The 11,918-nt window shown below is 36.3% G+C and overlaps 1 protein-coding gene across 1 annotated transcript; it reads left to right on the top strand.

The window, feature by feature from the left end:
• Positions 1–1,249: 1,249 nt before the first annotated feature.
• Positions 1,250–11,817, top strand: LOC103526542 (fatty acyl-CoA hydrolase precursor, medium chain-like). Its single transcript, XM_008491626.2, has 13 exons — positions 1,250–1,337; positions 1,926–2,130; positions 2,555–2,693; positions 2,959–3,092; positions 3,638–3,791; positions 4,337–4,438; positions 5,302–5,400; positions 5,883–6,023; positions 7,305–7,385; positions 8,252–8,399; positions 9,157–9,306; positions 11,101–11,173; positions 11,320–11,817. The coding sequence occupies exons 1-13, from the start codon at positions 1,262–1,264 to the stop codon at positions 11,507–11,509; spliced, it is 1,692 nt and encodes a 563-aa protein (XP_008489848.1). The 5' UTR covers positions 1,250–1,261; the 3' UTR covers positions 11,510–11,817.
• Positions 11,818–11,918: the final 101 nt, after the last annotated feature.

The following is an 11,918-nucleotide window of genomic DNA, read 5'->3' as shown; positions in this document are numbered from 1 at the left end:
TGTCAAAACTCCCAGGGCTATTCACATTGGAGTGGAACAAAAACAGCTGAAGCAGAGAGGATGCTCCAGAAAGATCTAAGTAGGCAAACTAGGAGGCAACTTATGTTTTGCAGTGCATATTTGCACAGTTCCAGGTGAAATTTGTGAGAAATTGGTAGACTTTCTGAAGCTATTGCAACACAGAGACTCTGGAACTGTTTAAGAAACAGCAAGAAGCTCTAAATTCCTTTGAACTGAACATCTTGTTTTACCTATCTCATTTGTGACCCGTTGTGTCAAAGAAGAACGAGGCTTCCTCTGACAAACCTGTTTCCCAAGCAGGATGAACTTAGATCTGTGATGGGAAAGTTTGCTTCACCAGCTTTGTGAGTGCCCCCACTGGAAGTGAAAGCAGCACAGAGGAGCCTGAGGAGGTTTGTTTTGAAACTGACACCATGGTCCAGATGTGAAACAAATCGAAGGTAGAAAGGCACAGACTCAGAATGTAGAGGGTGTTCTGCCAGTTGAAGCTTAGGGTTAGTGGAGCAGACTGGGCTTGCAGAAGGTGGCCTTGAGGCTCATCTGCTTAGAGGCAGTCATCCACACTGAGGGATTTCATGCTTCTAAAAACTACAGCATTTTTTAGGACCTTTTCAGACAGCAGGCAAAACCTGTTTGCTGAACTGCCAGCCTATTTCCACTGTAGGAAGCTATTTTATAGAGAAAGTGGGGTCATGGGCCTTTCCCACTTTCTAAGAGGAATGCATACCTCATGAGGTGTTGATAAATAGACCCTGCTTTCTGACCTCCACTGAGGCTGATAATAAAGAAGCAGCAATAACTTGACTCTCAACTTTAATCTCTCCGTGTTGCATCAAAAGGTGTAAAGTAATAGGTGAGGTTTTTGTTGTTGGGGTGACTTTTTTAACAAGAATTTAAGTGTTGACAGTTCTGGAACCTCTTCAGAATCTCTCTGTTTTCTCTGCTTGTAGGATTAACAACAGGTCAACTGTGATTCAACCTTTTGTTGTTCTCAGATGATGCTGAGTCATTTTCAGGTCATCCGTTGTCAGGATCAGGTAATGATTTAAGTGTCTTACACTAAGGGATTGTATTTTCACTCTGTATCAAGTACAGCTCTGAAAGTGCTTAGTGCAGGGCATTTTCAAAAGGGAATTTTGCTGCACTCCCTGTTCAGAGTGTCCTCAGCTGGGACCTTTGTACCATTCTCTTCTGTATAACACCACAAAACAGTCTGGAGTCAGAACAGGGGAGAGAAAAAATGGCTCCTCAAAGACAGATAACTTTTCTTTGTACCTTGTTTTGTACTATAGCATTCATCACTAATGGAGCAGAAGGTGAGATGCAAAATCTATTATTTGTGCTGTTGGGGAAACAACTGCACTAACAAGTTTGAGTGTAGTGATCTTCAAAGGTAGTGCATCTGTTACACATTTGTTAGCAAACTGCAGAAGTATCCTAATAAGCTTAATGCAAAAATTACTGATTTTGTGGCTTGTAACCATTTCTAAAATAATAGAATTTTCTGTTTTAAAAGGTAGAAAACAAATAATGTTTGTGGATTATCTAAACATAATATTTTAAACATCTTGTTGGATGATAAATTTAGAAAATGTTTATGATTTTGGCAGTTGCTTTTTGCTCTGATATTTGAATTTTGTTTTTAGGCTTTATGCTGATGCACAGTGAATAAACTATGTCTTAGCTACCTCCAGTTGTCACTGGCAGAGTCAAGTGATGGAACTGTTTGGCAGGGCGTGTCTGTCATTGCACAAATGCAAAATGAAAGCTGAACAAAGTTAAAAGAAGTAAACTGAAATCTTCTCAATTATGCAGTCAGTAAAAATGCTTCACTGGAAAGTTTGTCTGATTATTATGAAGATGCTATTTTATTTTATTTTATTTTTACCTTATGTGTTACTTAGGACAGACTGATGCTGAGCCAGAAGTGACTATCACCCTTGGACGGCTGAAAGGGAGACAGACAGATGTGAAGGGGACAGACAGACGTGTAAATGCCTTCCTTGGGATTCCTTTTGCAAAACCACCTCTTGGATCCTTGAGGTTTTCCCCACCTGAACCACCTGAACCATGGAATGATCTGAGAGATGCAACTTCTTACCCACCACTGTGAGAGCTGTTCAATTCATTTCTGTGTAGGACCTGTGAATATTTGTCAGTGTTGTCATGCTTTTAGGGTACAGAGTTTGATTTTTGGCAAGGAGCTTTTATTGACTGGTAGTGAATATAATGCCAGTACTGAAATATTTCTTAAGAACTGTGGGACTAGGAACCACAAAGTATTCTTGGGAAATTCCTGTATTTGGAAGTCATATATTCTCTTTGTACTGTACTGAAATAATTCAGCTTTTGAAGTACAAGTGTAAAGCTCTGTTTTTACAGATTGCATCTCTGTGTATAAGTAACACAAAGATTGTGCACCCTGTGGGAATTCAGTCTGTGGAGCAAAAGGAAGTGTGTTTTCTTTGTAATTGTTACATTGTTGCTATTGCAGGTTAATTACTAATAATCACACTCTCTTCCTTTTGTGAAGATGTCCTCAAGATCTGTCAATGTTGAAAACAGCTGAGAAAACCTTCAAAGAAAAACACCTTCCATTCCAAACTTCTGAGGACTGTTTGTATCTGAACGTTTACAGCCCTGCTGGTGCAAACAAGAAAGACAAATTACCTGTAGGTAAATCCATTGTACAAACTCATGTCATCAAAAGTTTGCGCTGAATGATAGCTCCTAAGTCACTTGTTTGCTTTGGAAGATGTGGTGCTGTGTTAGCAAAAGTGATATTATTATGTAAAAGTCAAAGTCCACCAACCTAAAGTTCAGCTCCCATTGAGCTTCAGTGATTTGGTGTTCTTAATTCTCTCGTGTTGTCTTCCATTTTCAAATGAAATGGAGTGAGCAATGTATAAAAGTGTGTCTCATCCTTTTGTTTTTAAGGTAATGGTGTGGATCCATGGAGGCAATTTTATATTTGGTGGTGCTGCTAGGTATGATGGTTCTGCACTATCAGCCTATGAGAATATTGTGGTAGTAATAATTCAGTACAGACTTGGACTCCTTGGATTCTTCAAGTAAGATCACCTATTTAACTTTTTACAAAATGCTTCCTATCATGTTTAAAGCATGGGCATTTTGTTTTCTAAATCAGCTGACCTTGTATACCAACTTTGCACTGCTACAGTGGTTTTAATGTACATATTTCACTGATACCAGGATTTAAGAACATTAACAAGTGTCCTTAAGTTAATTTTGCATTATCATTTGAGTATAGCCTGCTCTCAAATCATAGCTTATTTGGTTCTGGATGTTCTTGCCTGTTCCATCAGGTGGTGTGTAAAGCAACAAATCATAGTGTGAAGGCCAAGAATCCATCTGGGTGGGTGAACAAATAATAGGAGCAAGTCAGTGGGGCTTAGATCTGACTGTGGAGGGCAGAAGGCCATACAGATCTTTCCTTTGCCAAATATGACATTTCTTCACAAAATATAAGTTGGTGAAGTTTGGGGTTTTTAAATTATAAATTTATTTATTTATTATTGAGTTTATTAATTATTTTGTTCCCATATTAGAGCTAGTACTTTTCCTGAGAAGTTGGCTTATACTTCTTTTCTTTCAGTACTGGTGATGAACATGCTCGTGGAAATTGGGGATTTTTGGATCAAGTAGCAGCTCTTCAGTGGATCCAAGATAATATTGAACACTTTGGTGGAGATCCAGGATCTGTCACACTCTTTGGTGTATCTGCAGGATCTTGCTCCATTTTTGCACATGTAGGCATGCAGTACATATACTAAAAAGTAAAGTCTTTTAAAAAAAAAAGTATTAAAAAATCAATTAGTGCAACATTTTATGCTTAATCTGATTTTTCAAAGTAACATTAATGGCATGTTGTGCTAAATCTGGACACTTCCCTTATAAGCACATAAAAAAGTGTAATTCCCCACCAAATCCAGCAGTCTAATCAAGGACAAAGTTAATGGCAGAAAGACCTTAATGTAGAATAAATCATAGAATCATTAAGGTTGGAAAAGACCTCTGAGATCATCAAGTCCAACCATCAACTCAGCACCATCAGCCAACTAAACCATGTCCTCAGGTGCTAGGTCCACACATTTTTTAACACCTCCAAGAATTCCACCACTTCCCTGGGCAGCCTGTTCCAATGCCTAAACACTCTTTTCAGTACAGAAATTTTTCCTAATACCCCAATCTGAACCTCCCCTGGTGCAAGTTGAGGTCACTTCTTCTCATCCTGTCACCACATACATGGAAGAAGAGACCAAACCCCACATACTTTCTGTTCCTTTCTTGGCAGGTTTTATCCCCTTTGTCTAGGGGTCTCTTTCATAAAGCAATATCAGAGAGTGGGATTCTTCTACCCCCTGATAAAGATTTACATCTTTCAACAGATCTTAAGGTAGGCTCTTTTTTTTTTTTTTTTCATTTCAAAGCCTTAACAACCTAAAATATGATATTTTTTATATCTGATAATTTAGCTAAGAGGAGAAAAAGGAAAAATCTGAATGCATATTATTCAATGAAGGTGAAGTTCATCCTCACAGCATATCTATAAATACATGGATTAGCACTAAGTATTTTTTCATTCAAATAGTGTATTTATTTTCAAACACTGTGCTAGTTTGGTGTTGGAAATAGATTGTACAGCTATATGATTATAATATCTGTGGGTCAATTTGGGTTTTCACACATCTTCCAAGATAGGCATATGTCTATTTTCATGGACTATGAAACTTATGGAAAGTTTAATTAGAATCCAGAAGAAGCGTTCCATTTTTATTAATTTCTGGTCTTTATGGTGGGCCTTTATTTGAAGTAAATTAATTTTTTAAAAAATTATTAACCAGTTAATAATAAAAACAAAAAACACTTTAAAATTAAATTCCTCTCTGTAAGTATCTTTTAATTCTTCTCCTGAAAAAGGTGTTGGTAGTAATGTAAATCTCTCATAAGTTGATCTGATTTTTCTTGCCTTATTTAATTTATGCTGCAACTTTGTATTATCTCTACAGCAAGGTTTGTTGTAGAAAAGTGAAAATATATGAAGAGAAGTAAGTAATATAAGTAATATAAAAATGATTTAACTTTGTGACCAAACTTCAGTATTTCTGGTAAATCAAAGACCTGAAGACCTATCAAGCTCACCTAGATCTGCCCTTAAATAAAACTATTAACAGTACTATGTATAATAATTTTCTGTTTATAAATTCCTTGAAGACCAACTCAGAGCTAACAGTTATTATCTTTGTTAATAATTTTCAGAAAATTGCAAGTATATTTGAGTGTGAGATGAGCACTTCACTCTCACTGATAAACTGCTTAAGGAACCAGGACACAAAGGATATTGTCTCTAAAAGTATGGTAGGTGAAGCTTTACTTAGTAACAGATTTTTTTAATTGCATATTTGCAAAACTTAGCTCAGCCTCTGATTAGAGTTCTTTTTTGGCCTGTTTCAAAGTTGATTTTTCCTATTTTTTGTCTGAACACACCCTAAATATTGAAATAATTTAACTTTGGAATTTTCAGTGAAGTGTCTCAGCACCTATAAAGTTATGAGCAAGACTCAAGAATACTTATGTTCTAATGTCAGTTAGAAGCAGCACAGGATCAAGAAACCATTGCATTGCTCCATACCATGACCCAACCAGGCTAGTATTTGATACTCTTGTGCAAAGCTGGAAATGTATATTACAGCAGCTGTAGATACCTAGATATCTGAAAAGCTTTTTTTTTCTTTTTGAAACTTGTAACATTAAATGTGGACATTTTATTATGTGATTTGAAGGAAAAAGAGGAAAATACTAATAACAAATAATTTGATCTTTTTTTTCTCTTCCTTCAGGGAAACCCACTTCTACCCTTAGTTCTGGATGGCGTCTTTCTTCATAAGGCACCTGAAGAGATATTGGCTGGAAAAGAATTTAATGCAGTCCCATATATGATAGGAGTCACCAACAATGAATTTGGCTGGAATATTAGAGATGTAATTTAATGGCTATTCTTAATTTTTCTTGTGTGTTTGTGTTAGCTGATGCAGGCAGCTCTGAGCAGTTGTTTACTGGTAGAACAATTTTTACATATGGCCAAAAGGCTTTGCATTCTTGAAAAGTATATATGAAGTAAAGTTTGCTTGTGTTATGATTCTATAGTGACAAGGAATTTTGATCACAAAGCAGTGAGACAGACTTCATTCTGCAAGTTAAACTACATGAAATTAATTTTATACATTATTTTCTTAGCAGTAAGAGAGAGGAAAAAGAAAGCAACAGTCAAGTGCTTGTTACTAAAGAAAAAACAAACCTAAAAGCAATCCTTTCCCTGACAACAAACACACAGACATTGCACACACAGTATTCAGCCTTGATACACAGAGTGTTTGAAAATGTGGCATTGGTCACCTTAAACATGTTACCTTGTAGGTCATTATGAGCTCTGGCTGCCAGTTATGTCATCACCTCTGTGTTCCTTGCTAGCATGCAGGAAGATCTGTCATTTGAAAAGCTCAGCTGGGAACAGAGCATGCCCCACCCATTCTCAGTGCATAAATTCTTTCTCATATGAATTTCATGTGTGTTTCCAAAAAGTGAGTAGTTGCTATGCAGTGCTCAAAACTATAGGAGGTGGATTTGTGACCTCTCTCTTCTTTGTCTGTTTGGTTTTTTTCATTTTCTAAGTATTCATGATCATCTATGTAGTAAAAACATTTGTTCTGAATCTATGTAGTAAGTATGTGTCTCTGGAAGTGTGCAGGTACTGAGTCCAAGAAGAAAAATGTAAAGTGAAATCTTTTCTAATTAATTTTGTAAACAGAAGACTCATTTTGTGTAATGCTCTAAAAGAGGAGGATCATTGCCTTATCTTTACCTCAGATGGTTCAAACAACTGGACTAGAGGTAGAGAGGCTATCAGTGACTTTTAAGGTCTCTCCTACTAGAGAGGAAATAAGTCTTTGAGACAGAATAAGCTTTTTCTTTCAGTTCTGCCCTGAAATTTTCTAGTCATGTAAGCTTCTCAACGTTGTGTGTTCGTTTAAGGATAAGCTGGTTAGTGTGAGTGGTTTATGTAGAAACCTAGACCAGGGAAACATTTACTCTAGTAAATACAAGCTTTTCAATACAGATGCTGTATCATACTGCATTTTGCATATTACGTGGTGCTTCAAAAATAAACACCAGTACTAAGAATAAGGTGGAGTAATATAGTTCCAATTTTAAAAATACTGGAGAGATTGAGTCGTGCTAATAACATTCTTTTTTCTGTGCAGACATTGGACGTTCCAGGTTTAAAGGAAATAGGAGATAGAAAATCAATCATTTCAACAATAGAGTTTTTCCTACCAATGCTGGTAAGAACTATTGCACTAATCTAACTTGAGAAGTGATATTTCTTTTTAATGCCTAGAACAGATTTGTGAAGTTTGGTGTTCTCTAAATTTCTGCTTGAGTCAGAGTGTTACTAAGACTTGAAATCATGTTGTGCCTTGGGAAAAGTCTAAGCAAAGTTGACAGAACTGTGCTGTATGCAGTTACACAGAAATAGGACTGAGTCAGGCCTGCAATTTGGGGAAATACCTTTTTCCTTCTAGACCTCTGAACCAACACTTTTATCTGATGTCCTTGTATGTAGGCTTACTGTAATAGTGTCCTTAAATGTATGATTTCTGATGGCTGGTCTCCTGGTTGATGAGTTTCAAGGCAGGATTTTTCAGTCTGTTTATAATAAATTAAATGTAATTTTCAAATCGTTATTTTACATTTTTAGTTTTGAAATGCATCTTTCAAGCAGCAAATTCTAACACTGACAAGCAATGTTTGGAGATCATACTGTTCTTGCTCTGTAGTCTAGTAGTAAATACATCTTTTAAGGACCCAGAGAATTTACTTTTGTTATTCCCATCTCTTTTTTCTTAAAAACAAACAAAAAAACACAACAGAAGACAAAGGTATTATTATCAGTAGCAGCTGATGGATTGTCATTGATTCCTGTAGAGTTTTAACCCATACAAATCTGTTGCAAATTTCACCTGATGCTGGTTTGCTTTGGTTTTGGTATTGGGTTTTACTTGTCACGATAGTTTCCCATTGACATGGGTGCTACTCTGGACCTTTGTGCTTTGCAGAATCTCTGAAGTTTAAAAGATGACATTTTTAGTTGCTACCTCTGACAAGGTTTGTTTTTCTATTTGTTTCTTGTTTTCTCTTTTTCTCTTAGTACATACCATCAGAGGTTTTGCCTCTTGTAATTGATAAATATCTAGGAAACACAGATGATCCTGCTGAGCTACGGGATGGATTTCTGGACTTGTTAGGGGATGTAGGAGTTGTCGTGCCATCCATTAAAGTATTGGATTATCTCAGGGGTGAGCTAATCAACACTAGAAGGATATTCAAACCTCACTGCATGCTGGATCAAGTGACACAAATCCTGTCGTGTGTAGGCAGCCCTTCTCAAGATTCCCACTGGGAACTTGATGGGAATATAGAGTGATACAGATCCTTCAGGACTGTGTGAAATGTCTGTACTCCTTTGTGCTGGTGTCTTACACTTGTCCTCTTAGCCACAGTATGAGAACAGAGAACGATAACACAGGTAAATGTTTGCTATGTAAAGTATACAGACTTAAAATGAAAACATTTTAAAGCAACCTGGAATTAGAATCATAGAACAGAATAACAGAATCAGCCGGGTTGCAGAGGACCTCTGAGGGCATCAAGTCCAACCCTTAATCCAGCACCACCATGATTACCAGACCATGGCACTGAGTGCCACAATTTGTCCTTTGGCCCTCTGCTACTTAGGAAGTCAGCAGCTCTGTATTCTGGAGATTTTCTAAGTATTCTAAGTGTAGGCAAGACATTTCAAAATACCCAGAACTGGAAAATAATTTGATGCTGGTTTTTTTCCTATATTTTTTCCTGGGTGAATTTTTTAATTTTTTAATGTGCAAATGCTGTGAGTGCCTTAGTTTTAAAAACAGAAATACATATCTGAATGTAGCATTACATTTACATTTCCAGTATAAAGATTCTGGGTGTATTTAAAGTGATATTTTAAACTGATGATGCCAGCCATAATTTATGCATCTCATCTTTAACTCTAAATGTTACATCTTCTAGAATCTGGAGCTCCTGCCTACTTCTTTGAGTATCAGCATCGACCCACTTCATATCGGGACAGTAAACCAGACTATGTGAAAGCTGATCATGGAGATGAAGTTGGCTTTGTCTTTGGGGGACCATTCCTGGCTGGTGATATTCAGCTACGTAGTAAGGAACAGGACATTCAATAGTCACATACAAATTACTCTTTTCACTGGCATAAATTATTCTGTTCAGTAGTGCTACTTCCATTTAATCAAATTAGAGTGCATACATTAACAGTGAGACCAAAGTATAACCCTTTCTCCTCTTAGAATCTGTGTAACATTAATTCACTGTCTTCTCCATTCTTTATCATGTACAGATGTCATGGTTTTGCTGTTTCTGAAGCACAGTAGGTTACACATGTTGTCAACAATTTAGCAAATAGGGCATTTGCTGGAAAACACAAGTGTCATTGTACCAGCTCTATTCATTAACTTGGCAGATAGCTTTGGCTAAAGAATAAATTGAAGGAAAGGTCAATTTAAGTTGCAGGGAATCAGCAGAGTACTCAGGAACCAGGAAATCTAGACTCCATTATTTTTCTGAGGAAATTCAGTTAATTTCACACACGTTCCAGGAAATCCCATGGGCTTGCAAGCTCCAGAGAATAGGGGACTCATATCTTTTGCAGATACTGTTCCATCTGTGTTGGTTACAGCAAGGAACTCCAGCATTTCATTTTCTGCATGAAGATCTAATGGTCAGGTTAAAGACTATTTTCTCCCATGTCTCAATACTTAGGCATTTTATTTAAAATGCAGTCACACTATTGAGGAAGGATTAAGGGTGCACTCCCAAAATTGCCATTGCCTTGTCAGTTTGGGCATTCTCATAGGATTCTGGAAGTTCTGGTTCCTTAAGGCAAAATTTCACATTAGTACAGTCCAAATGAATGTGCCAGTCATCGAGCAGTTAGATACAAGATGTCACATCCTCAAACATATTATCAACCAAATAACTTGCTTTAATTGCAGATGGCTAAAACAGTAATATTCAGTATTCAATAATAATTTCTTTCCCATTAAGCAAATTAGGAGCAGTTCTTGTTTTGACAAAGAAACACAGAAATTCTACTTATTTTAAATGAATTCACCATTTTCTCTGCTTCTATTTTTATCATTTGCACAAGAGTTCATAGTCTGTTTCAACACCAACATTAATGAAAGGGTTTCATTTTACTCCACTGAACTTTGGAGCAATCCAGCTGTGCTGTAAAAATGTTAGTTAATATATTACTAGATTATTTTGTTGCTTTTGACTTTGCTTTTTTTATCCTACACTATAAAACACTGTACAGTTCTTCTTCTGTTTTTCTGAAATTACTGAGAGCATTTAAATAGATAATATTTTTCTTGATGAATTGAGATGCATTTATAACACAATAACACTGTAACTAAAATTATTTTCACCTACCTGACACAGTGTTCATATATGTAACTACATTTAAATGAAAATTCTTGAATTGTTGAGACAAGCAATGACATCAAGTTATGTCAGAATGAAGAAACCTTTGCCTAGGCAATCTCTGAATAATTGAGGAACTTTCAGTCCCACAAAGCTAGAAACTAAAACATGTGGCCCATTCTTTGAGATGTAATGGGACTCAGGAGACATGGGTTATTTTCTTGGTTCTGCTTCTGGTTTCCTGAAAAACTACAGGTAAATGGCCTTATTTCCTTGTAACCCAGGTCCCTTGTTTGTAGAATATGGATATTTATGATAATCTATGCTAATGATAAGCATAAAGAGTGCTGAAATCTTCTCTAGATGATTACTATGTTATTAACATATTGCAGGTACAGTGTCTCTGTGTAATCAATAAGTTGCTACAACAAATTCACAGACTGAAATGCTGCTTCTGCAGTATGAATTTGATTTCTGTCACAGGTAATAATTACTTGGTGTTTTGTCTTTTAGGTGAAGCTACAGAGGAAGAAAAGATTCTTAGTAAAACTCTAATGAAGTACTGGGCTAACTTTGCACGGAATGGGTAAGAATCATGGGTTTCATTACACACTTGGCTTGTACTGACTCAAAAGTGAATTAGCTGTGGTATTGATTCAGTTTTAAATGCTGTGAATTGAATTGCCCCTCAACTGAAAAGGGTGTTCACTCTTCCTTTCTTGTTTTTCACAGAAATCCTAATGGGGAAGGTTTGGTTTACTGGCCATCTTATAACCTGAATGAAGAATATTTAGAGATTAATCTAAAACAAAAGAAAGCCAGAAAGTTGAAAGAAGAGAAGATAGATCTCTGGAGAAAGGTGATATTTGAAAAAACAAGTAACAAAAGAATGGAAAAACGGAACATTAATTCAGAGCTATAATTTACAGTCAAAGCATACCCATAATAGGCAAACTATTAGGATAATAAAATAAATCGCCTAAAATAATTTTGAGGATAAAATAACATTTCCCTTTTCACCTTTTCTTTGCAGTTTTCATACTTGTAATAATTGTCTATAATAATTCCCACTGTTCTTTTCTCCTTTGTGATTCCTGTCTACAACAGAAGGATTGCTTATTATGTACCAAATTTCCCCACTGCTCAGGTTTTTTTGTCACTTCTCCATGACTGGAGACAGATCATAGCAGCAATATTGTTTAATAAAGTGAAATCAATAAAGACTTGATCTGCAAGTAAAATTGCCTTTGGATTGCAAGCGTATCAGTGATGATACAAAAGTTTTGGTTTTGTTTAGAGACAAAAATGTCCTCTGTGGGGAAAAAAAATGA

This window comes from Calypte anna, chromosome 11 (assembly GCF_003957555.1).
Source record: "Calypte anna isolate BGI_N300 chromosome 11, bCalAnn1_v1.p, whole genome shotgun sequence".
NCBI lineage: Eukaryota > Metazoa > Chordata > Aves > Apodiformes > Trochilidae > Calypte > Calypte anna.
This window is presented reverse-complemented; position numbering and strand designations above follow the sequence as displayed.

What these genes read in the sequence shown, in the direction of transcription:
- LOC103526542 (XM_008491626.2), top strand. Translation starts at nt 1,262, where the DNA reads ATGGCTCCTCAAAGACAGATAACTTTTCTTTGTACCTTGTTTTGTACT. An exon ending in TTGGCTGGAATATTAGAGAT is followed by an intron (nt 6,024 to 7,304) that starts GTAATTTAATGG and finishes TTTTCTGTGCAG; the next exon opens with ACATTGGACGTTCCAGGTTT. An exon ending in AGTATTGGATTATCTCAGGG is followed by an intron (nt 8,400 to 9,156) that starts GTGAGCTAATCA and finishes TACATCTTCTAG; the next exon opens with AATCTGGAGCTCCTGCCTAC.